At 38.5% G+C, this 27700-nt stretch overlaps 1 protein-coding gene across 1 annotated transcript in view; it reads right to left on the minus strand.

The window, feature by feature from the left end:
* Positions 1 to 2433: 2433 nt before the first annotated feature.
* Positions 2434 to 27700, minus strand: part of LOC106090382 (mucin-2) — a 485125-nt gene continuing 459858 nt past the window's right edge. The window contains exons 10-15 of the mRNA XM_059365446.1: positions 19019 to 19129; positions 12796 to 12989; positions 12443 to 12671; positions 5676 to 6113; positions 5211 to 5409; positions 2434 to 4732 (exon numbers count right to left, since the gene is read on the minus strand). Of these exons, the coding sequence (XP_059221429.1) occupies positions 4565 to 4732; positions 5211 to 5409; positions 5676 to 6113; positions 12443 to 12671; positions 12796 to 12989; positions 19019 to 19129 (1339 nt within the window). The 3' untranslated portion in view covers positions 2434 to 4564. The remainder of the gene's footprint in view (positions 4733 to 5210; positions 5410 to 5675; positions 6114 to 12442; positions 12672 to 12795; positions 12990 to 19018; positions 19130 to 27700) is intronic.

The following is a 27700-nucleotide window of genomic DNA, read 5'->3' on the forward strand; positions in this document are numbered from 1 at the left end:
ATAATAGCTGGATTTGAACAAACCAAACAAACTCTCGAATTCGAACATGGATAGTCTGTTGTAAATGGAGAAAGCACATTTGAGCATGGTCAGCAGAATTAGAACATAATAATTGATATTAAGGACAAAATAAGCACCGAGCAAACATATGACTCGTATTGGCATTAGGAATCATGATATCTGGTGTCATGAGATCGAGGCTTTGGAGAACATCCTTCACGTTCTCTGTCAATGCTCTGCCTTATATGAAAGTAGAAAAAGGATACTGGGTTCTTTTTTCTTTTAGGCACTAGAAGAACTGAGAGACGTAAACCAGTTTAGGATCAAGGCGTTTGATCCGTTTCATCCGGATGGCACCAGAAACCTTATCGGACGATCAGCTTTGTGAAGAGAATTCATCGGAAGTAGAAGAGGAGGGATGAGAAATTGCAATGGGCCTTAATCTGGCCAACGTGGATGTCTGGGTGACTAACATCTTGGCATCATACACCACCAACCTAACCTAATATCTATTGAATATGAACACCTCTAACTTATGGTCATGGAGGCCATCGTGGCGCAGAAGTTAGCATGTCGGCCTATGATGCCGAAAGCCTGGATTCAAACCCCGGCGTGAACATCAGAAAAAATTTTCAGAGGTGCTTATCATCTTACTAATGTTGGCTACATTTGTGAGGTATCCTGCCATGCTAAAACTTCTCTACCAAGTGGTGTCGCTATGCGGCGCGCCGTTCAGACTCGGCATAAAAGAGGAGACCCCCAATCATTGAACTTAGACTTTAATCGGACTGCACTCATTGATATGAGGGAAGTATTCCATGTTCCTTAGAGGAATGATCATAGGAAAATTAGTATTAGTAATTTATGGTCATATGTTTCCCATAAGTTAGGTGATTTAAATCGATCAGCTGTAAAATCATATGTTTAGAATTGTTGTTTGTTTTGAAAGATTAGTATTTAAGAAAAGACTTAGAATCATTATTCGAAATATTTTTATAAGGACTATAATTTGAAAATAAAGAACAAAAGTCTAACAGAGCCTAAACCGTCTTTACTACTTCTAAAAATCCAAAAGGCTATATTTACTGAGCTTTTCATCTTGCACTGGCAACTTTTTGTGCCTGCAAATCAAAAGAAGTTTTTGTGCACGTGGCGTTTTAAGGCACCGGCAAACCAATTAGCCAGGGCCTACAGTATAAACGTTACAACATGAAGAGACAACAACAGAAGGTTGCCGACGAACCCAACAGCATAACTTCTATTCAATTTGAACACCCCTAATTTACGACCATATGTGTCCCATATGTTAGGTTATTTAGATCGATCAACTGTAAAATCATATGTTTAGAATTTTGTATATATTTATAAGAAAAGACTAAGTACCGTTATTCGAAATATGTATACATATAAGGAAGATAATTTGAAAATAAAGAACAGAAGTCATACAGAACCTAAAAGGGCTTTACTGATTTTAAAAACCCAAAAAGCATTATTTACTGAAGTTTTTGTGCTTGTGGCGTTCTTAAGCGCTGGCAAACCAATTAGTCAGGGCCTACAGTATAAACGTTACCATATGAAGAGACAACAACAGAAGGTTGCCGACGAACCCAACAGCATAACTAAAGAAGAACTAATCGTTGCCTTAATACTAAAATCTATTTAATTAGAACACCCCTAATTTATGATCATGTTTCCCATATGTTAGGTTATTTAGATCGATCAGCTGTTAAATCATATGTTTAGAAATGTGTTTGTTTTTAAGAAAAGACTAAGTACCTTTATGCGAAATATTTATACACATAAGGAAGATAATTTGAAAATAAAGAAATGGAGTCATACAGAGCCAAAACCGGCTTTCCTACTTCTAAAAACTCAAAAACCTTGATTTACTGAAGTTTTCGGTTAGCATCGGTAACTTTTTATGCCTGCAAAACAAAGGAACTATTTGTGCACGTGGCGTTTTAAAGCGCCGGCAATCTCATTAGGCAGGGCCTATTGTATAAACGTTACTACATGAAGAGACAACAACAAAAGGTTGATGAAAAACTCTACAGCATAATTAAAGAAGAATCAATTATTGCCATGATATTAAAATCTATTGAATGTGAACACCCCCAATTTATGATCATAAGTTAGGTTATTTAAATCGATCAACTGTAAAATCATATGTTTAGAATTTTATTTATTTTTAAGAAAAGACTAAGTACCCTTATGCGAAATATGTATACATATAAGGAAGTTAATTTGAAAATAAAGAATTGAAGTCATACAGACTGCTTTGAAAAACCCAAAAAGCTATATTTATTGAGCTTTTCATTTTGCAAAGGCAACTCCTTGAATCTACAAATCGAAGAAAGTTTTTGTGCACGTGGCGTTTTTAAGCGCCAGCAAACCTATAAGCTAGGCCCCTAATTATAAACCTTTGCATATGAAGATGGTTTATAGTTGATAGGTCCTGGGACTTATAGCTGTGAGCATCAGACAGGCTGGAGCAGTGAGTTCCGTCAGTGTGGTGTACCATTGCTTAGCTAGTAGCTACCGGGGACGTCCACAGGTTGCGGATAGTGGAATGCTCCATACGGAGTAGCTGCAATGCCAGTCGCGGACAATCATCGGAATCGAGCGGAGAGTCTCAGAGAGAGGCTGGGCCGCACCGGATCTTGCTTAAATATTGAGTGCCTATGATGCTCGATTTGACAAGGCGATTTATTGGCGCCGTCAAATAACCAATGGCCATCATGTTCTCATGCGGCGATCGGTCTTATAAACCGGAATGAGCTTGCTCACCTATAAGAGCTTGATGAGGACATGAAAATGTGGCTTTAACAACAAAAGGTTGATGACAAACCCTACATCAATACTAGGTTAGGTTGGGTTGAAAAGAGGGTGCAGATATTAATCTGCTCCATGCTACTATGGACATACACCTAAGCCAGTAATCGGCTTGTTATGCGCTCTAAAGAAGAATCAATTGTTAAACAAATAAAAAATGGAGATGGGTCGGAAAGCCACAAGATTCTATTTTAAGTAGCAAATGTTAGGCGACTTTTTAGGAAGTCGTACCGCGGAATTTAGATTCAGGGTGGAAGGAATACAGCGATCGAATTTGTTTTATTTTATTTTTCAGTATTACTTTACCACTTTTGTTTTCAGCGTTTGATTTTAAGAACATTGTTCATAAATTTTAAACTGAAAGCGTATAGTTTTCGAATTCAATTTTTTGGAATTTGTAAAAGCCATAGTCCTAGGAAATCCTTATGTAGTTTATTGAATATTTTAAGAGGAAAATTGGTTAAAAAAAAACAGAAAAAAAGGTAATTATTATATACCATGGGAAATTTTAAAGTGCTTTGATGTATTGTATAAACCTATGTTATTTATTATTGATTGTTTTCTTTTAGAGGATGGGTTTTCTCACTTTTATCACATATTCTATACTATGTATATGTTTTATGACAAACTTAGACATACAAAATTAATTTTATTTATATTATTATTGTTTTGTTTTTTTTTTATTCTTAATAAAATTTATTATAATACAATTGTATAACAAAATTTTAAATTTAAAAAACAAAAATGTTTGCAGTATATTACAATAATTGTGCAGATGAATTTTGTCTAAATTTTTGATTGATTTGTTGTTTTGTTTTTGTTTTGTTTTGTAACAAAAAAATATTATTTTTGTTTAATACTAATATTGCGCTTTAATGTGGCCATATTTTTGATGCTTTCCCTTTATAGAGGAGGGCAGTAATGCCTCTGCTAAGTAAATGGGAGAACGACAAAAACATTAAAACTACAAAATACAATACTTAAAAAATACAATTTTGTTTTTTTTTTCCTTCTTTAAATTTAATATTATGAACTCATTTAACTACTAGAATAATATAAAATAACAAATTTTGAATAAATAATTTTGTTTAAAATTAAGAAAAAATAAGAAAAAACACCAAAATATTTAAATAAATAATTTTCTTGTTTTTTCAACAAAATAAATCAAAAAGAAAACATATCAAACTCATAATAAAATCGGTTACACTTCTGCTTCTTCTCTGATTTTTGTTTCTTCTTAGTTACAATGAAAATTTTACTAACGAAAAATTTCTTAACTAATTAAAATTGTTTTGTTTTTGTTGTTGTAGATAAATGTTTGCTTGCCTAACTTAATATTGCCTTATACATATCAAAAGAGAGTATTAAGTTGAGTGTTGCATCGATGTGGTCTGTTCTTCTACTTGTTTTGCCTCATAGAAACATTAAGTTTTGTTTAAAATGCCAAAAATATTGAAGATGATCTCATGAAATTTTATATATATATGCATATAGAAAACGAGTGAATATGTTTGTTTCTTTCTTTTTTATGTGTGGGGGAGTGGGATAAAGGATATTGTTTTTTCTTCATATATTTTTGTGCCTCTTTTCTCTGTGGGATTTAGATTCAATTCAATAGTTCCAACTAATTTAGCTTATTTTTCCCAATGAATAAATTTTTTGTTATGATGTTTTGTTTTGTTCGTTCTTAGCTTGCGTTATTCTAGGAGTTTTTGCTTGGTTGTCTGGAAATTTACGCTGTCGAATCTTCAATGTCATTGTCAATGCGCGATGATCGTATACCCGTTTTTCCAGTCCATGGATAAATGTCGGGACATGGCTGGCACGTTTTCATGTAACGCACACCGGATTTGTGCCACAGATTACACACCTTAGGATTGTTGCAACGTTTAGGACGATCCTGAAAGAAAATAAGAAATGGAAAATTATAATTAGTTGAATATAAAGAGTGGGAATTTTCAACCAAAAAGAAGTAACAAGTAAAAACGTGCCAAGTTCCGCCGGGCCGAATCTTATATACCCTCCACCATGGATCGCATTTGTCGAGCTCTTGCCACGGTATCTCTTTCTAGGCAAACATAAGCCAACGGAACGAGGAGTTTGGCGTTTTGTAACGAACGCTTGTACTATGCATTGAGGTGCTTGGAACGCTATTCAAAGTTCGGCTAATGGGACAAATGATGACAGAACATTTGTCCCATCAGCCGAACTTAGAATAGCGTTCCAAGCACCTCAATGCATAGTACAAGCGTTCGTAACAAACGCCAAACACCTTGTCCCGGTGTCTTAGTGCCACGTTCACGCCGTTTGTGCCAATTACTCGTGTTGATCAAAGCCCATCACTAAAAATTTGTATTATACCCTATCGCAACACTTACCGAAAAATCACATTGGAATGGCTGGAATGAATTGATTCTTGACAAAGGTGTTGGATCTCTGACCCATTGCAAAGCCTGCCAGTTTGTGACAATCCAAACATCAGGCATGGCATTGATAGCATCCAAGAATTTGATGAAACCTTCTTTATGATGAGGTTGTGTGAACCAAGCAGCATGATAGAATAGACCGAAAGGAGCTCTGAAAATAAACGAAAAAAAACAAACAATGAACAAGATGTATAAAAAACTTCTTATTTTCAGGAAAGATAGTGTCAACAAATGTTTGGTATTAATTATAAAGACAATAAAGAAATCAATTAGATGTAGCAATTTGAACAAGACTCCAGTATTGCACAAATTTGTGATCATTGCAATTTTTTAAAATTTTTTTTTAGAAAGTTAATAGAGATTTTTTTCGAAATTTTCTTTTTGGGTGGGTTTATTTTATTCATTATATTGACCCACCTGTTCGATGTATAATGCCTTTCGAAATTCTTCATTATCATTTTGGTTACACCTTCAGCATCAGAGGGATTGGCACAAGCATCACCCATGGAACAACGTCCACCATTCAAATCTTGCCACATAACCATAGGTACTTGCCATACGCCAGGATAACTCTTGGTCGGACAAGGAGGAATCATACAATCGTGGAATATTTTATAGTCCAACGTATAGGGCCATGAGGGTGGACGATTTTCATAGACAGGCATTGAAGAATCGTAAGTGAAATTCGAGTCGTATAACATTTTGAACATTTTATTGCCACCAACTGAAAGGAAAGGAGCACGCATGCCTCTAACATCGGAAAGTTTGACACCACCATAGGCTGAGAGGATTTCACGTTGGCCAGCTACTTCGCGGGTCCATTTCTTTTGGGAAAATTGTTCACCAAAACTGTGGCTGTATATTTGAAAGAGGAAATGATAGGAGGGATATTCATTAATTTGAAATTTGAAAACATTTGTTGAGATTAGTGACGATTTTGAGTATTTGTGATTATTAACAATGTGCTGAATTTGTATAGTATGTGAGAATTAGTATGGGTAATTGTTAATTTTTACAATAATTGAATTAGAATATGGTTATACAATATGTTATATAGTACTTACTTCTTAAAGTTTTTTATTTAAGATGTGTTATGTATGAATAAAACAGAAATTGGAAAAAAATTTTACATACACAAGCCAAAGATTCTTTGTTTTGTATAGACACAAAAAGAATTTTTTTTACAATATGTGAGAGATGGAAGAAAAGGTATCCTTACTGCCTGGAACTGCAACTTAAATTCATTCTTAGATTATTTGGTAAAAAAAAGTATGGAAGACGGTCATGCGATGGATGCGAATAAACATGGGGACCAGTAACTAAACATTCTAAAACAATGCTATTAGGTAAAGTCAATAACTTTCAACAGCTGAAATACGAGTTAAATACAATAGAACATCTTTTATTGGGTTGCCCAAAAAGTAATTGCGGATTTTTCATATAGTCGGCGTTGACAAATTTTTTCACAGCTTGTGACTCTGTAATTGCATTCTTTCTTCTGTCAGTTATCAGCTGTTACTTTTAGCTTGCTTTAGAAAAAAAGTGTAAAAAAGTATATTTGATTAAAGTTCATTCTAAGTTTTATTAAAAATGCATTTACTTTCTTTTAAAAAATCCGCAATTACTTTTTGGGCAACCCAATATATAAAATTCAAATTGTGGTTGTTTGTTCCGTATAGACTTAAAAACGACTGAACCGATTTCTTTGAAATTTTCACAGATTGTGTAGGTTGGTCTGAAAGGAAACATAGGCTATATAATTTTTTGATATCGGGAGGGGGGCGGACTCTCCCCTTACCCCAAAGGTACTACCCAAAAATATAATTGGACCGATCGGGACAATATGGGATTCAAATGAAAGGTATTCAAGAGTAGAGTACGAATTTCATAATAAAAGTTAGGTCCAAGTACCTGGGGGCCGCCCCAGCCCCAAAACCCCTTAAAATAGGTTTATTTGACGATCATGACAGTATGGGACTCAAATGAAAGGTTTTGGGGAGTAAATTACGAATATGGTCAGGAATTAGGAATAGGCTTTATAATTTATTGATAACGGAAGGGGGCGGCCCCTCCACCGTTACCTAAAAAACACCACCCAAAATCTAAAGTGGATCGATAGGGACAATATGGGTATCAAATGAAAAGTATGCGGGAGTAGATAACGAAACTGGCATACAAATTCATGTCGAAGTATAGGGGGTCACTGCACCCCCACAAAAACGCCCAAAATGGGCACATTAGCCAATCACGGATATATGGGACCCGGTTTGTTTGTTCCGTATAGACTAAAAACGGCAGAACCGATTTTATCGAAATATTCGTTTATGGTGTATGTTGGTCTGTAAGGAAACATAGCTTATATAAGTTTTCGGTATTGGAAAGGGGATGGATCCTCCCCCTTATGCCAAAAACAAAAGTGGACCGATTAGGACAATATAGGTATCAAATGAAAGGTATTTGAGAGTATACGATACGAATATGGTATTAAAATATGAGTCTAAATACCCATCGGGCCGCCCCAACCCCAAAACTCCACCAAACAGACATATTGGACGTTCATTTCAATATGGGACTCAAATGAAAGGTATTCGGGAGTAGATTTTCAATACATACAAAACATACAAAACAGATCGAAGTATAGGGGGTCACGCCATTAGACACACTATGCCTACATGATACTTGGCTGAAGCGATTTTCTTAAAATTTTCATAGATCGTGAACGCTTTTCTGGAAGGAAACATAGGCTATACAATTTTCAGACATCGGGTGGAGGCGGACCCTCTCCTTAACCTCAAAAACGCCATCCATATCCGAAAGTTGTCTGATGGGCACAAAAAGTGCATCAAATGAAAGGTATTGGAGACCAGAAAACGAATATGGTATTAAAATTTGAGTCCAAATACCCAGCGGCACCCCCCAACCCCAAAACTCATCTAAGAAGATATATTCTAAGTTCATGTCAATATGGGACTCAAATGAAAATATTAGGCAGTAGATTACAATTATGGCGTAAAACATTAGGTCCAAGTAATGGGAGATCGCCCACCCCAAATATCCCCAAATGGGCATGTTAGCCAACCATGGTTATATGGGACTCAAATGAAACGTATTAGAAAGTAGATTACGAATATGACATGACAGTGCGACACCTCTTTGGGGAAAATTTTTTAAATGACCATGCATGGCATTGTACCTCGCAAATGTCGCCAACATTAAGAGGGGATAAACACCGCTTTTTCTGATGTTCTCGCCAGGATTCGAATGCGTTCAGCGTCATAGGCTATAATGGCACGAATTCGATATCCGCATTCAGGGCGAAGCCATATAAACCGATCTTGGGTCTTGACTTCTGAGCCTCTAGAGGGCGCAATTCTTATCCGATTGGAATGAAATTTTGCACGACGTGTTTCGCTATTACTTCCAACAACTACTCTAAGTTAGGTTCAAATCGGTCTATAACCTGATACAGCTACCATATAAACCGGTCTTGAATCTTGACTTCTTGAGCTTCTACAGGACGCAATTCCTATTCGATTTGGCTGAAATTTTGCATGACGTATTTTATTATGACTTTCAACAACTGTGCCAAATAGGGTTCAAATCGGTTCATAACCTGATATAGCTGTCATATAAACCAATCTGGGATCTTGACTTCTTGAGCCTCTAGAGGTTGCATTTATTATCCGATTTGCCTGAAATTTTGTTCGATCGATCCTCTCATGACCATCAACATACGTGTTTATTATGGTCTGAATCGGTCTATAGCCTGATACAGATCCCATATAAATCGATCTCTCTATTTTACTTTTTGAGCCCTCAAAGGGCGCAATTCTTATTCGAATTGGCTGACATTTTACAAAGGTCTCCAACATATAATTTAATTGTGGTCCGAACCCGACCATATCTTTATATCGGTCTAATAACAGAGCAAATCCCGGGTAAGGATCAAAACCAGCTATGCAGAAGGGCCTAACGGGTCTTGCAGCTGGCATAAGACTACGGGTCTAAATGTTTACCCAGAGAAGACTGAATTTTGCCCGTTACAACGAAAACGAAGATGAACCAATTTGACGCATTGTTTGGGTGCCGGGTCATAGCGGAGTAAGGGGAAATGAATAAACAGACGAGATCAGGGCGATCACGGACTGAGTGAGGTGGTGCGGTGCAAACGCGAGGATGTCGAGTGTGAACCTTTTTACGGACAGTAAACCGGCCATAAGGGCAATAACAACCAGGATGGTAAGGTCACGAATAGTCTTGAAGTGTAAGAAGGAGATTAACGCCTTCAATGAGGATGGCACGATCCGCATCATTTGGGTGCCGGGTCATAGCGGAGTAAGGGGAAATAAATAAGCAGATGAGATCTGGGCGATCACGGACTGAGTGAGGTGATGCGGTGCTAACGCGATGGCGTCGAGTGTAAAAATTTTTACGGATAGTGTACCGGCCATAAGGGCAATAACAACCAGAATGGTAAGGTCACGAACAGTCTTGAAGTGTAAGAAGGAGATTAACGCCTTCTATGAAGATGGCACGATCCGCATCGTTTGGATGCCAGACCATAAAGGAGTAAAGGGAAATGAATAAGCAGGCGAGATCAGGGCGATCACGGACTGAGTGAGGTGGTGCGGTGTAAACGTGAGGACGTCGAGTGTGAACTTTTTTACGGACAGTAAACCGGCCATAAGGGCAACAACAAACAGGATGGTAAGGTCACGAACAGTCTTGAAGTGTAAGAAGGAGATTAACGCCTTCTATGAAAATGGACGATCCGCATCGTTTGGGTGCCGGGTCATAGCGGAGTAAGAGGAAATGAATAAGCAGACGAGATCAGGGCGATCAAGGACTGAGTGAGGTGGTGCGGTGCAAACGCGAGGACGTCGAGTGTGAACCTTTTTATGGACAGTAAACCGGCCACGAACAGTCTTGAAGTGTAAGAAGGAGATTAACGCCTTCAATGAGGATGGCAAAATCCGCATCGTTTGGGTGCTGGATCATAGCGGGAAATGAAAAAGCAGACAGCAGCAGATTTGACAATGAAGGCCAGAGGACTGCCGTCAATAAACTTGGGTAAGTCGAAGTCTTTCAGGTCGACGCAATTCCAGTTAATAGCGTGTGCTACGAACGCGCATGTAATACTTGAAGAATAGCGAAATGGCAGGTAGGACGACGGAAATTCTATTGGGAGATCCGGGTCGTGAAGATGAGGCTATTACTAAAAGGAAATAAGCAAAGCTTTCGGTAACAACCAGCTCACGTAGGACTAAGAGCTCACTTATGCAAAATCGGTGCAGCAAGTGACAGCATGTGCAGGGCATGCGGGGAAGATGATGAGACGTTTGAGCATTTACTATGTCATTGCCCGGTTTAAGCGGCTAACAGACACCGGCACTTAGGTGGAGACACAATACCAGGCAACTAAGGGGCCTGCAATGGAGGCCAACGTAGCGCAGAGGTTAGCTCGTCCACCTATGACGCCGAACGCCAGGGTTCAAATCCTGGCGAGATCATCAGAAAACAATTTTCAGCGGTGGTTTTCCCCTCCTAATGCTGGCAATTATTGTGAGGTACTATGCCATGTAAAACTTCTCTCCAAAAAGGTGTCGCACTCGGCTATAAAAAGGAGGCCTCTTATCATTGATCTTAAACTTGAATCGGACTGCACTCATTGATGTTTGCCCCTGTTCCTTAGTGGAATGTTCATGGGCAAAATTTGCAAGGGGCGTGGAATGGAAAACAATTAGGGATTTTGTAAGCAGCACGGAATTGCTGATTTAAATTTTCTTTTTCGAGGTTACTTTTTATTGTAGTATTTGGAGCGCACAGCAAGCCGATTACTAGCTTATGGGGCCGCACCCTTTTTTCAACATAACCTAAGTCGACGCTGAAGACGACTGAACTTACTTCAGTCTGCATTGACTGAGATTCTTGTAGGAAATAAGTGACTTATGAGATATATAACAACATGTTGGCATGAAATTTGGATGAAAAATCAAGTGAAGTTTGTGTTGTGATTTGGAAAAGAAGATCCAATGACATTTTGGTTTGCATTTTTTCAACAACAACAATCCAAGCAATTTACATTAAATGTTGGTATTACAATATTCGTGAGGACTACTAGCTTATCACAAGAAGAGGGAAATTGCATTTACCGTGGAATACAAACGGTGTGTAATTGTTTCTTTGAGGAATAATGATGTACAGGGATCTAGGTCAAACTCATTTCAATCCTGAATAACTGATTTAAGGATACTTTTGCCAAAGGCAACTTTAAAAAATTTTTAATAATTATTTCCTGTGCTATATTAATTTCATTTGGAATGTATTAGAATTTTTGTTTAACTGCAGGTTTGTAGATTTTATTTAATTTAAGTTTTTGTTAATATGTGATCATACATACATTGATTTCAATAACTAGGTGCTGAATGCTTCTAACTACGGTGTTATGTTTCACTACATTTACGTGGAGTTATACACAAGGACTTTGAATCAATTATACTTACGATACAGTATGGGAAGCCATTTCATGGCCATCAGAATAGAGATTCTGAACTTGGCTATAATCGGTCCATTCATGGGAGACATAGAATGTGGCAGTAATGGGGCAACCATTGGGATTAACGCGACCCTTTTCGAACAAATCAATGTACAATTGCTTATTCAAATCATTAACAGAGTCATCAAAGGTAATCAGGACAATTTGAGGGACACTTTCCACAGGCAGATCACCTAAGGGTGCCAACCAAACACGGCATGATCAACCACACGATAGGTGTGGTGAACAGTTTGGTTGCGACCAAGGGGTAACCAGGTTATGGGACATGGGTACGCAATGACATAATGATTGATAGTGGTGAGTAAATGGTAACATGAAGAAGGGGAGAAGGAGATGAATGGATACCACATGAAAATAAAGTAGAAAAATACACATATATTGGTATGACAACAAAACATTTGAAAGAAAAGAGAAACAAGCATAAAAGTATGATCAAAAATTCAGAAACATATATACACATACAAACAAATTCATATTTGCTGGGTTAAATAAAGAAATGTTGCGTAGACAGGAATCGTATATGGAACAATGCTCTTTCAACATAGCTATTAATATGACATGATGATACATTCTTTTTACCCCCTCCAAATCCTTGTAAAGTATTTCCTTTGGAAAACAAAAAACTTACGAAACAGTATGCGAAGCCATTTCATGGCCATCGGCATACAAATCTTGAACCATGCCATAATCGGTCCATTCGTGTGACACATAAAATGTACCTCTTATGGGACAACCATTGGGATTTTTACGTGTGTCATTGTTAAAGAGTTCTTCGTAGAGATCAATGTTCAATGTGGAGACAGCATCGTCGAATGTCATCAAAACGATTTGAGGTACTTCATTTACTTTTAGATCTCCTGTATTATTATTTTAATATTTAGCATTTGATTTGAAATAAAATTTTAAGTAAATGTGTTTTTTGTTTAAGAAACTTCAACTTTATATGCATTTCGAAATTAATGGAAATGAATACGAACTTACCGGGTATATCTCTACCGCCACAATAGCAATCTGGCAATAGGCATACATCCTTGCGACACTTGGCAGCTGTCTTGTCGGGCGTAGGTTGAGGGTATAGGGGCTCTGGACGTGATGGGGGATAGCGATAAATGTCAATAAACTCTTGGGCCTTGCTAACAATGGTTCCTGAAGGTTTCAATGTGGGGCGGGTGCGTCTGAAAACAGAAAAAGAAAAAGTTGATGATAAGATTTAAAAAAAAATATTCTAAGAATGCCAGTTAATTGGCAAAGATTGAGAAAAATTAAGAATTTTTATAATAAGCGCAAGAGGTTAAGCTGGTCCAAACCTAAGATAAGCATGAACAAGTAAGGACGGGCTACACCACATTGGATATGCAGGCTAAGTCATCGAATTTAAAATTTGCTTAAATTTGATTTTTTGAGCAGATCGATTGATAAATCGGTTTGCAAAGGCCTTAAAAGTGAAAATCGGGAGATGCATATATATGGGAGCTATATGTAAAACTAAGCAGATTTCTATGAAATTCATCAGTGATCAGAAGAGTTATAAGAGAAACCTTCGTGCCAAATTTTGTGAAGATCCGATTTTACATAAGAGAACTCGTAATCCAATGTGTCCCGTTACGACACCGAGAGCTATAGTGACCTCCTTCTTACGTTCTTTCAGTAATAGCCTCGTCTTCTCGCGATCGCGATCGCGGATCACCCCATAGGATTGTCGCCGTTCTACCGACCGTTTCATGCGCATTCGTCGCCCACGCCCTTAAGTCGGACTGGGTCCACCCAAAAGCCGCCGTTTTAACCAAGTTTATTGACAGCAGTAGTCTGGCCTTCACTGCCAAATCGTCTAGCGGAGTAACTGGGAATGAGAAAGCTCTCAGTTACTCCGCTATGGCCCGACAATCCTCAGAGAAGGCGTTAATCTCCTTCTTACATTCCAACACTGTTCGTGATCATACCATACTGGTTGTTATTGCCCCTATAGCCTGTTTACTGTTCGTAAAGACGAACGACGACCTCGCGTTTACACCACACCACCTTACGCATTCCGGAATCGCCCGGATTTCCACCTGCAGTATCGTTTTATGGTCAGGCAGTCTAAAACAGAACTCAGATCCTGGGTTCTGTTTACTGTCCGTAAAAATTTTCATACTCGATGACCTCGTGTTAATAACACACCACCTCACGCATTCCGTGATCGCCCAGATCTCCGCCTGCAGGACCGTATTATGGTCAAGCAGTCTAAAACAGATCTCAGATGGTCCGGCAATCTAAAACAGATGTAGATCCCCAGGCACACTCTGTCCTGTCTGTCCTCTAACTTTGATTCATCCGTGTAACATGATCTTCCGGATGGCAAAACTAGGGTTCCGTCAATCCAAGACCGTAACACTGGCAGCAGTGCCTCGAATTCAACCTCAAGTGTCGTCTTAGGTATCTGATCGGAAACCTATTCCATTCCTTCCAGGTTTCCTATCGTCGCCTCGATTATACCGCGATGGTATGACCTGCTCCTATCATCAATCCATTCTCCCATTACCTTAAGGCTCATAGCAGTAATAGCTGCTTCACATTTAATCTGTATGTCTATGGGTTGGATATCAAGAATGGACTCCATTGCCAAGACAACATGTTCTCTGAACCAGTTGTATAATCCTAATGTTGCACTTCTTTTCCATCGCAGGCCACCTAAATACTGAGGCGTGAGTAAGTATTGGTCTAATCACGCTCCTGTAGAGCCAGTGAACCATTCTTGGATTCAGGCCTCATTTCGAGCTAACGGCCAGTCTACATAGTGTCCAATAGCTATGAGCCTTCTCAATACGCTCCAGTATGTGACACTTCCATTTCAGTTTCCTATTAAAGGTCACATCTAAGTATTTGACCTTGTCCGATATCGAAACACGTTTTAAACGTGGTGCGTTAAATGTGGTACGGAAACGTGGTGCGTTAAATTGGCCCACCTTCATCTTCCCCACGAACAGGCAGATTTCAGTCTTCTCTAGGTTGTTGTTGTTGTCGTAGCAGTTTATTGTGTTCTATCTTTCGTCTGCTTGATTCTGTTGAGTGTCAAGACCAAGCAACTGTGCGACTAAGATGGGATGCGTCCACAGGGATCTGGGTCTGAGTCGAGTGGGTCTGGCCGGGCAGTTAAACAGGTGACGTGTATCGTGCGGTACCTGGTTACAATCGGGACATACATCTTGCACGTCGGCATCAATCCTAGCTCTGTGGGAATTGAGGCGGCTGCATCTGCCGGAACGTAATTGAGCCAGAACCACTCTGGTTTGCCGGGGGAGGTCGATTTCTTCGGGTGCAATGGGTGGCGGTCGTTCTGCAAGGACTACATTCACCCGGTAGCCGATTACCGCGTCTGCTACCGTGTCTGCATGAATGTTGTTCAGACCCGCTTGATCTAGAGGTTCTCTCTTGTAGCGCTAAACCTCACGCTTTAGATCGTGTAGATCTACCTTAAGGCTTCTGGGCGGTGGGTATCTATCCACAAGATGATGATTTGGATGGTTTCTGCGATAACAGCCCAAAAGGTATTGCTTAGACAACATGTAGTTATGTCTTCGCACTGGTAGGATCTTTGTCTCCTGATAGAGGTGGTCCACATGAGAACTGAGGAGACAGCCCGTCAGTTCTCATGTGGACCACCTCAATCAGAAGACAAAGATCCTACCAGTGCGAAGACATAACTTCTCTAGGTTAACATAGGGAGCACTAGTTCTAGCCCAGTCATATGCCATATGCAAGACCCTTTCGGCCCTTCTGCATAGCTGGTTCGGATCCTTACCCCTTAGAAGTTTTATTGCATAGCCTGAGTAGCAGACGGGTTAAATCCCTCCTCAGTCAGCATCCGTAATAGGTCACTTATTGTGGTCAGCCATAGCAAAGGCGATAAACTGCCCCCCTGTTGCGTGCCTTGTGCCACTTTCTCACTTATATTTATGTCATGGGACACAATTTATCCCCCTGTTTCTTAGCATATGGTTTATTCAGTCTCTAAGGAACGTGTCCACCTGGTACTGGTCTAAGGATTGGGTCGGTATGACGGTCCGCACATTGTTAAAAGCCCCCTCGATGTCAATGCACATCGCCAATGTGTACGTTTTGACATCGAAGGATTTTTCTATTTCATGCACAACCTCGTGCAGGGCAGTCTCCACGGACCTTCCCCTGACATAGGCATGCTGTTTGTATTTGAGCAGTTCGCTGGATGTCTTACTCTTTATCATGGTGTCCACAATACGTTCCATGGTTTTGAGTAGAAAGGACGTAACGCTTATAGGTTTATAGGTCTTTGGTGTCGCATAACTTGCCTTGCCGGGCTTGGGTATAAATACCAAACTTGCCTTGCCTCCGGCCAGACTTTCGGAGTATATGCAAGTCCCATGTACACTGTGAAAATATTGACCAGGTGGGGCTCTAGATAGTCTGCCTCCTTCTGTAGTAACGCCTGAAATATTCCATCAGGTCCAGGTGGTTTTATGGTTTAATGGTTTGAAACTCCTCAAGGATTCCTTCACCATAGATTCTGTCATGACAAACCTTCGATCAACATCACTATTCCAAGATTCCGGTGTCTCCGTGTGTTCCGTCGTATCCTGTGGAAAATGTGTTTTCATCAAAAGCCTCAACATGTCCTCCACTGTCTCTGCTCTCACACCCATGTCGTCTACTAAAGTTTCAGTTTGGACATGGGTTTTTGAGGGAAACTTTTTACATCCACCACCGAAGGATGGGGGTATATTCATTTTGTCATTCTTGATCAGCGTAAAAATCGAAGATGATCTAGCCATTTACGTCCGTCTGTCTGTTGAAATGACGCTACAGCCTTTAAAAATAGAGATATTGAGCTGAAACTTTGCGCAGATTCCTTTTGTGTCCATAAGCAGGTTTAGTTCGAAGATGGGCTATATCGTAACAGTCTTAGTCTTAGTCTATAAAAGCCACATTTATTATACGATTTTGCTGAAATTTGGGACAGTGAGTTGTATTAAGCCAGTCGACATTTTTCTTTAATTCGGTCCAGATCGGTTGAGATTTGGATATAGCTGCCATATAGACCGATCTCCCGATTTAAGGTCTTACGCCCGTAAAAGGCGCATTTATTGCCCGATATATCCATCTTCAAATTGGCTCAGATCAGTCCAGATTTGGTTATAGCTGCCATATAGACCGATCTCTCGATTTAGGATTTTGGGCCCATAGAAGGCGCATTTACTGTTCCATGTCGCCGAAATTTGGGACAGTGAGTTATATTAGGCCCCCCGACATCTTTCTTCAATTTGGTTCAGATCGGTTGAGATTTGTATATAGCAGCTATATAGACCGATCTCTCGATTTAAGGTCTTATGCCCATAAAAGGCGCATTTATGTCCGATTTCGCCGAAATTTGGGACAGTGAGGTGTGTTAGGTCTCCTGATATTCTTCTTCAATTTGGTCCAGATCGGTTCAGATTTGTCGAATTTGGTACAATTCGGACCATTTTTCGGTATAGCTGCTATGGGAGCATAAATTATACATTTTCACCTGATTATGACGAAAGATGATTTACATATTTTCCCGAGAAGGTGGGTATCCAATGTTCGGCATGGCCGAACTTAACCCATTTTTATACTCTCCACCATAGGATGTGGGTATACGAATTTCGTCATTCTGTTGTAAATACTAGAAATATTCGTCTGAGACCCCATAAAGTATATATATTCGTGATCGTTGTGATATTTTATGTCGATCTAGATATGTCCGTCCGTCCGTCTGTCTGTTGAAAGCAAGCTAATTTTCGAAGAAGTAAAGCTAGCCGCTTGAAATTTTGCACAAATACTTTTTATTAGTGTAGGTCGGTTGGGATAGTAAATGGGCCATATCAGTCCATGTTTTTATATAGCTGCCATATAAACCGATCTTGGATCTTGACTTCTTGAGCCTCTACAGAGCGCTATTCTTATCCGATTGGAATGAAACTTTGCATGTCATGTTTTGTTATAATATCCAACAACTGTGACAAGTATGGTTTAATTCGGTCCATAACCTAATATAGCTGCCACATAAAGCGATCTTAGGTGTTGACTTCTTAGGTTCTTCTTCTTCTAGAGGGCGCAATTCTTATCCGATTTGCCTGAAATTTTGCATGACGTATTTTATTATGACTTTCAACAACTGTGCCAAATAAAGTTCAATTTGGTTCATAACCTGATATAGCTGCCATATAAACCGATCTGGAATCTTGACTTCTTGAGCTTTTAGAGGTCGCAATTGTTATCCGATTTGCCTGAGATTTTGTACGACGGATCCTTTCATGACCATCAACATACGTGTTTATTATGATTCGGTCTATAGCCTGATACAGCTCTCATGTAAATCGATCTCTCTATTTTACTTCTTGATCCTCCAAAGGGCGCAATTCTTATTCGAATTGGCTGACATTTTACACAAGTCTCCAACATATAATTTAATTGTGGTCCGAAACGGACCATATCTTGTTACTTATTCATCTTGGCGGCGTCATTCACGCTATCGACCTGTTTGCAAAAAAACTTCCAGGAGGCACGCTTTGCCGCTCTGGTAATTTTATTGTATTCCTTGAGCTGTGGGTAATACACATCCCAATATACTTCCGCTTTTTTACGACGTGCTATGTTAAAAAGTCTGTGGACCTCTTTCCCAATATTTCGCATCTCTCCGGTAATCCAGAATTTTTCGAGGGCTGATTTTCTTTCACGAAGAAGACAAATATCTTCAAAAGACCCCACCAGTGCAGACGTAATCCTGTTGACATTTACGTCAATGTCGTCTATGCGTGGACAATCTAAATTATCTTAACCAAGTCTTCTTCTGAATAGTCATCCGAATTTTGTCCAGTTGAGTTTCAACTTATGGACTACAACTGTACTACCTAGGGCCTTGAAATGTTGCACATGATGTCGATAGCTTCTCAGCTCTAACCATTTCAAGTTTTAAAGATTTATCTTCATCTGCTCCCTTCAAATGGCAAATGTTTTACAAATGTTTTTTCAATTCTATCCCACTGTTTGTTGTTGTAATGAATAATGTGGCTGAAAATTGCAAATCTAAACTAATTCTAATTCAATCAATAAGATGTTATTGTAAATTTACAATTAACATCCTTGCATTATTGTTGGAACAACCTTTAGTATAGTTTTCGAAAATAGTCTTGTATTGTGTAAATAATCAAAAACAAGTAATACTTACGGTGGATGTGTTCCACGATTGCTGGTTACAGGCGCTGTTCCAAGATCTCCTCCTTGATTATAATTGGATGATGATGAACTACCACGATTCCTGTTGCTGTTCGAATTAATTCTGATTATTTTTTGCGAATATCATAGAATTTTTTGATGAATAACAAACAAAAAAATTTTGTTGGCAATATTTGTAGATGTTGAATTTTGGGTTTTTTTTTTTTTTTTTTGAAAAGAAGTTTAGTAAAATTGTTTTAGATGTTAGAAACAGCGTAAAAAGAGAAAAAAGAAAAACAGATTATAGAAACAGGCAGCGATTAGTTTGACAGTTTTCAAAGTAAAAAGGCAGTAATTATGCTTAGATTATTACAAGTAAATAAAAGTAGCATAGAAAACAAAATGACACTTTATTCTTAATCTTTGGAGTTAATAGATTTTTTTTGATATATATATATATATATATTATATACAAATTCGTGCAAAATATTATTGACAATTTGACAACCTTCACCATGCAGATTATAATCCAATACATGGATTTCCCCATTAGGAAAGCCAAAAAAAATTTGTTTAAATTATTATTCCAACACAATGTTTATGATGATTACAATTTTTTTACAGTGAGAACCAAAAGGTCTTTTGTTCGTTTTTGAGTATTTTTTAAGTGTTAAGTGTGTACAGTTTGTTTGTTATAATTGTGATGTTCTTCAATCCTGTAAAAGAAAGTGAAATATAAGATTTGGGGAAGTAATATTAGGAGAGTCAAAGATGTAAATCTTGAAATACTGTTCAGGTGAAAAGACAACGAGGCTTTGACTTCGAAATCTTCGAAGATAGGATTATTCTTCTCTGCGGATCATCCGAAATCATTTTTAGAGAATAAATGGTCATTGTTGGCCAGCTTTGGTATTTTAAGTATATTTCACTTTAATTTTTCTAATATTTTTTCCGTGTACGCAATAATTCTTTTTGGGGGTTTAATTTTTTTTTTAATTAAAATGTGGTAATTTTTTTTTCGCAGAATATGAATATGAAGTAATGAATCAAGTAGTTTAACATGAATTACAACAATGACGTAATGATATTTGAACTTCTTACTTGATAAGTCTGTTAAAAATGAGATCTGAAACAATTTTTGCAAAGATAAATTTTTTTATTCCGGTGATATTAGATCAAGTGCATACGCTTACTATCGATATTCGCAACATTCGATATTTTCGATCGATAATAAATATCAATAGTATCGATACTTTCGTTATTTTTCTATCACTTATATTTAAAACGAAAACGAGAAGTTAAAATCAATGCAAATGCATAGACCGATTTAAATCAAATTTAATGAAGTCAGTTGGAAATATTGGGAGAAATCATTGTACAAAATTTTAGCCCAATCGGACGCAAATTGGGCCCTCTATATGCTAAGCACTAAATTCGGGAGATTTATCATCAGGGTATGGGCCGATTCGAACTATATTTGAAGTACACAACAAGAAGGACAATTAACTAGTAAAAACGTGCAAAGTTCGGCCGGGCCGAATCTTATATACTCTCCACCATGGATCACATTTGTCAAGTTCTATGCGCAGCATCTCTTTATAGGAAAACAAAGAATAATGGATAAAAATTGCCATACTATTGGAGCCATATCAGGTTGTGGACCGATTCGGGCCATACTTAGTTTGAATGTTGAAGACCATAGTAAAAGTCATTGTGCAAAATTTCATCGGATAAGAATTGCGCCCTATAGGGGCTCAAGATGTAATATCTGGAGATCAGTTTATTTGGGAGCTAAATCTGTTACAGACCGATTCGGATTATATCTGGCACGGATATTGAAAGATAGAGAAATCATTTTACAAAATTTCAGCGAAATCGGATAAGAATTGCGCCCTCTATAAGCTCAAGAAATATAATCTGGAGATTATTTTATATAGGAGCTATATCAGATTATGAAACGATATGGACCATAGTTGTTGTTGGAAGTCAAAACAAAATACCTCATGCAAAATTTTACCAAATCGGATAATAATTGTTCTCTCTAGTAGCTTAAGAAGCGTAGATCCGAGATCGGTTTATATGGCAGCTATAACAAGTTATGAACCGATTCAGACCATAATCGGCACGTGTGTTCGAGGTCATAACAAAACATCCCATCAGCAAAATTAGATAAGAAGTGCGCCATCTAGAGGCTCAAGAAGTCAAGATCCAAGATCGGTTTATATAGCAGCTATATCAACCAATTGCTCAATGATAAGGGGCCTCCTTTTTATAGCCGAGTCCGAACGGCGTGCCGCAGTGCGACACCTCTTGGAGAGAAGTTTTATATGGCATAGTACCTCACAAATGTTGCCATCATTAGGAGGGGAAAACCACCGCTGAAAATTTTTTCTGATGGTCACGCCAGAGCTTAAACTTGAATCGGACTGCACTCATTGATATGTGAGAAGTTTGCCCCTGTTCATAGGCAAAATTTGCATTTGCATATCAATCAATTGTCGCATTTCAACCAATTGTCGTATTTTTGGAGCATTTCTTTCGACCAATCGACACGAGCCTTTTTGAGCTGAGTCCTCTCTTTCCACAGAACACCCCCCCAATTAAGACTTATTTACTGACCATGGCAATATGGGGCTTAAATAGAAGGTATTTGAGTGTAGAATAAGAATCTGATATCCAAATGTGGAACAAAGAGTTTCGGGGGCGCCCTTACTCCCAAAATAACCCCCAAACAGGACAAATTTACGACCATAGCAATATGGGTCTCAAATGAACTTTGGGACTTTGGGAGTAACGCACGAATCTGATATAAATATTCAGGAAAAAGTGTATATGGGGCCACCCCACTCCCATAACAAAACCTTAAAAGGGACTCAATTAAGAGGTATTTTAGAGTAGAACACGAATCGGATAGATATCCTCCCAAACAACCCCAAACCTTACATGTCTGCCGACTATGGAAATTTGGGGCTCAAATGAAAGGTATTTGGGAGTAGACCACGAATTTGAAGTCAACATTCGAGACCAACTTTCTAGGGGACGTCCCACCACCATAACAACTCCCAGGTCAGTGTGGGGCTCAAATGAAAGGATTAGAGCATGAAATTGATACCCACTTTCGAGACTAATTTCCTGCAGCAATTATTTACTGACCATCGCAATATGGCGCTTAAATAAACGTATTTGCCGCCACTTCCCCAAAACACTCCACAAAGAGTAAAAACGTACCAATATGTGGCTCAAATGAAAGGTATTTGAGATGAGAAAACGAATTTTATAACCTACTTTGGGGCCAAGTGTTGGGGGTACGCCTCACCTCATAAACTCCCCCAAAACCACACATATATACCGACTATAGCAGTATGTAGCACAAATGTGTTTTTTGGAGAAGGATATGAATCTGATATCCACTTTCGGGAAGCAAAGCGTATGGCTATTCCAATCCACAACCAAAACCAAGAGAATAAATAGATCTAATATCCAAACTTTAACGGGCTGACCCTCCCCTTACACTTTTTCAAAAATGCCAGGTCTCGGAGATAAGTGGGGCAATTTAAATGAAATTTAGTTTTTAGCTCAAAAACAAGAATTTGGTATCCTTATTTAGGATGGGACATCCACCTCCAAAACCCTCCAAATGGAAATATAAAACAAATAGAGCACGAATCTGATATATGAACATCCACCTCACCCTCCCATACCAGATATATTTACCGACCACAGCAATATAAGGCTTAAATGAAAGGTGTTTAGGAATAGAGCACGAAAATGATAACCACATTTGGGCAAAGTATATGAAAGGCCGTACCAGCACCCCAAAACAGGACTTATTTGCTGCCTGGGCCAGAATAGAGCTCAGATAAAATAAGAGAGTGAAAGAAGGCGAGCTAGTTTACTATAAAAATAGTATCAATGAGTGCAGTCGGATTAAAGTAAAGCCCAATGATAAGGGGCCTCCTCTTATATGCCGAGTCCGAATGGCTTGCCGCATAGCGACAACACTTGGTAGGGATGATATAACATGGCAGGATGCTCTACAAATGTAGCCAGCATTAGTAAGGGATAACCACTTCTGAAAAACGTATCTGAAATTCACGACGGGATTTGGCGTCATACTAGCCTCTGCGCCATGGTGGTCTTCTAGAGACGGATTAAAGCTATTGATTCCGATTCAAACTATTGAGCTTATAAAGGACCTGATTTCCCAGAAATGTTATACAGTGAACTGTGTTTCAACTACCTTCATTAGTTCTGAATATCGAGCAAATCGCAATATATTTGCCTTATTGACTGATCACCCGATCTGAATAGTTGAAGTCCTAGAAGTGTGAACGTTACCGGGTTTGATTTCTTCAAACTAATCCATAGTTTTGGCCCGATTGAATTTATAGTGTTGTTAATGCCAACTTTAAAAAAAAAAAAAAACTAAGGACGCTGCTAATTGTAAGAATTTTTTCATTTCTTTAAGTAAAGAACGATATAACCTTGTCGCAGGCGAATATTCTACTTTTAAACGGTAGCATGATCTTCAATTAAAAATATTTAGTGTTTTTAATCTCTTCTACCGCTGCCTTTATTTCGGGTTCCTGAAACCCCCCATTGACAAATTGTGGTGAACTACTTTCACTATCCTCTTCCCTTCACGGTAGTTTGATCTTCATCAAAAGTATTTTGTGTTTTATAATAAGACATGAAATTATGGAAAGAACATTTTATACAACTACTAGGGTCCGACGTTGGCGGCGAAAAGGATTCCGCAGAACCAATCCCTGATGATGGTATGAATGTCTACCTCCTAGTCAGAATGAGATCCAAGTAGCAGTGACCCGACTAAAGAACAACAAGGCAGCAGGAGCCGACGGGTTACCCGCTGAACTATTTAAGACCGGACGCGACACGCTGATAAGGCGTATGCATCAGCTTATCTGCGCAATCTGGCTAGAAGAACGCATTCCCGATGATTGGAACCCCAGCATACTATGTCCCGTACACAAGAAAGGAGACAAGACGGGGAATGTGCCAACTACAGAGGAATAAGTCTCCTCCCCATCGCATACAAGATACTCTCGAGCGTACTATGTGAAAGATTAAAAACTAAAGTCAATGAGATAATTGGACCCTATCAATGGGGCTTTAGACCTGGTAAATCCACCCTGGACCAAATATTTACACTGCGCCAAATCCTGGGAAAGACCCTAGATGGACAAATCAACACCTATCATCTCTTTGTTGATTACAAAGCCGCCTTCGATACTCCTTTCAAGCCATGTCTGAGTTTGATATCCCTGCCAAACTAATAAGACTCTGCAGGATGACACTTGCTGATAGGCGTTCCTCAGTAAGAATAGGAAAGAATCTCTCCGAACCATTTAATACCATACAAGGTTTCAAGCAAGGAGACAGCCTATTGTGTGATCTTTTTAATATCCTACTGGAAAAGATTATACGAGATGCAGATATGAATAGATATGACACATTAATCACAAGAGAACACATGCTACTCGCCTATGCCGATGACATAGATATCATAGGTCAGTCACGGGAAGTAAAGGGTGATTTTTTTGAGGTTAGGATTTTCATGCATTAGTATTTGACAGATCACGTGGGATTTCAGACATGGTGTCAAAGAGAAAGATGCTCAGTATGCTTTGACATTTCATCATGAATAGACTTACTAACGAGCAACGCTTGCAAATCATTGAATTTTATTACCAAAATCAGTGTTCGGTTCGAAATGTGTTCATTCACCGTAACGTTGCGTCCAACAGCATCTTTGAAAAAATACGGTCCAATGATTCCACCAGCGTACAAACCACACCAAACAGTGCATTTTTCGGGATGCATGGGCAGTTCTTGAACGGCTTCTGGTTGCTCTTCACTCCAAATGCGGCAATTTTGCTTATTTATGTAGCCATTCAACCAGAAATGAGCCTCATCGCTGAACAAAATTTGAACACATTTTGAACCGAACACTGATTTTGGTAATAAAATTCAATGATTTGCAAGCGTTGCTCGTTAGTAAGTCTATTCATGATGAAATGTCAAAGCATACTGAGCATCTTTCTCTTTGACACCATGTCTGAAATCCCACGTGATCTGTCAAATACTAATGCATGAAAATCCTAACCTCAAAAAAATCACCCTTTAGTAACTGCAGCCTTTGAAAGAATCGAAAGAGCGTCAGTGAAAATGGGTTTTGGGTGGGTTGGTTTCAACTCCCAAAAAGCCTTGCACAACCCAGCAGATAAAGAAAATGGAGAAAGTTGGCAACCACAACTTTGAGACAGTCAGTAACTTTATATACCTCGGCACCGCCGTAACCGAAACGAATGACAACAGTTTTGAGCGTAATCGAAGAATAATACTGGCAAACAGTTGCTACTTTGGACTAAGTAGACAGTTTAGAAACAAGGCCACCTCTCGACAGATTACACTATACACTGATACTACCCGTACTGTTATATGGTTCTGTAGCATGGGTACTTGTGAAAGCAGATGAGGCAGTGCTTGGAGTATTTGAGAGAAAGATTCTTCGTAAAATATATGGACCAGTTTGCGTTAACGGAGAATATAGGCGACGTATGAACCACGAGCTGTATGAGCTGTATGACGACGATAGCATAGTTGCACACATCAAAATACAATGGCTGCGTTGGCTAGGTCAAGGTTGTCAGAATGGATGAAGAAGCTCCAGCAAAGAAGTCTTTTGAAGGCAAACACGGTGGTACACGCAAACCGGAAAGATCAAAAGCCCGATGGAAAGATCAAGTTGTGGGAGACACCTCGAAATAGAGATTTAAGAATGAGCGCAGAAGAACGAGAAGCTTCGAACGCTATTCTACTTTAGGCTAGTGGAACAAATATTCTGTCATAGCCTATTAAAGTAAGAAAAGTAAAGAAAGTTAGCATATAAAGGGTGATTTTTTTGAGGTTAGGATTTTCATGCATTAGTATTTGACAGATCACGTGGGATTTCAGACATGGTGTCAAAGAGAAAGATGCTCAGTATGCTTTGACATTTCATCATGAATAGACTTACTAACGAGCAACGCTTGCAAATCATTGAATTTTATTACCAAAATCAGTGTTCGGTTCGAAATGTGTTCATTCACCGTAACGTTGCGTCCAACAGCATCTTTGAAAAAATACGGTCCAATGATTCCACCAGCGTACAAACCACACCAAACAGTGCATTTTTCGGGATGCATGGGCAGTTCTTGAACGGCTTCTGGTTGCTCTTCACTCCAAATGCGGCAATTTTGCTTATTTACGTAGCCATTCAACCAGAAGTGAGCCTCATCGCTGAACACATGAATGAACACATTTCGAACCGAACACTGATTTTGGTAATAAAATTCAATGATTTGCAAGCGTTGCTCGTTAGTAAGTCTATTCATGATGAAATGTCAAAGCATACTGAGCATCTTTCTCTTTGACACCATGTCTGAAATCCCACGTGATCTGTCAAATACTAATGCATGAACATCCTAACCTCAAAAAAATCACCCTTTATAATAACAATTCTTAATATCAAGAAAAAAATCTTCTACCATATCAAAACAGAATTTTTCAATTAAGAAGATGAAAGACATTTGTGGAATAAAATGAGAGTTAGTCAGCGAGTGAACATCGAAGTGAAGGAGTTGTCCATCGAATATAAAATGACAATTAGTCAGCGAGAGAACATCTAAATGAAGGAAGTGTACATTAAATATAGTGAGATAAGAAGTTTTGAAGTCGTGCGTCTTCATCTCGAAATCGTTACTAAGATCCCTCGAAAAGAATTTTTTTTGATTTAAAGTAGTAGTCTATCATATGGTCTTTGATTTTAGACCACTCTTTGCGGTTTGAACCCATTCAGCTAAAATTGAATGGGTGAGCACCCTTGTATAAGAATCTAGGGAAGTATGTATGTATGTAGTTTCCGTTATTATGGCAATCATGTTAATTATTTTACACATCCGAACATGTGAACACCCCATAAACTTTAAGGAAACATGTAAAAAATACTTGTTAAAGCTTTGAAATTTGAACCTGAATTTGAGAAATGGAATTATTATGCAACAATCCAATCAATGGTTAATTTAAATGTTCTTAATTTTTTCATATCAAACTACAGTGCAACAACCAAAATCAAGCTAATAAATGGTGCATTATAAAAATGGAAGATCCTTTCGGTTCTCACGTTTATGTAATTTTGTTGTTTTTTTTTATTTAAAATTATTCTAAAAAAAATGGTGCATGTAACAAAACTAATGAAACCAATATCAAGTAACAAAGTAAAGTAAAGAAAAAAAAAATCATATTCAACTCCAAAAAATTTTACCACCACCTGAAAAACTTTTTTGAAACAATATTTTCCAATATTTCGTGAATCAATTGTCTTGAAACTCTTGAGCGTACAACGTGAAAATTTGTATTAGAAAAATAATTGCTAAAATATATTTTCTAATGGGGGCGGGGGCAGCTGCATTTTTGGTTTCTTTGGCTTGCAATATATTGTTAGAGAAATTTTTGCTTGAGTGTATTGCAGCTACGGCAGTTTTGAGCTTTTAGTAAACGTGGCCAATACAAGAGGTCAAGAGACAGAGAGAGAGCGAGAGACAGTGAGACATAGTTGCAGTTATAGAATATCAAATTATGGTGCATTTAAAATATCATTTTGCTGCTTTGCTTTAGAGAGTATTTGTTGTTT

Source organism: Stomoxys calcitrans, chromosome 3, assembly GCF_963082655.1.
Source record: "Stomoxys calcitrans chromosome 3, idStoCalc2.1, whole genome shotgun sequence".
In the NCBI taxonomy this organism is placed as follows: domain Eukaryota; kingdom Metazoa; phylum Arthropoda; class Insecta; order Diptera; family Muscidae; genus Stomoxys; species Stomoxys calcitrans.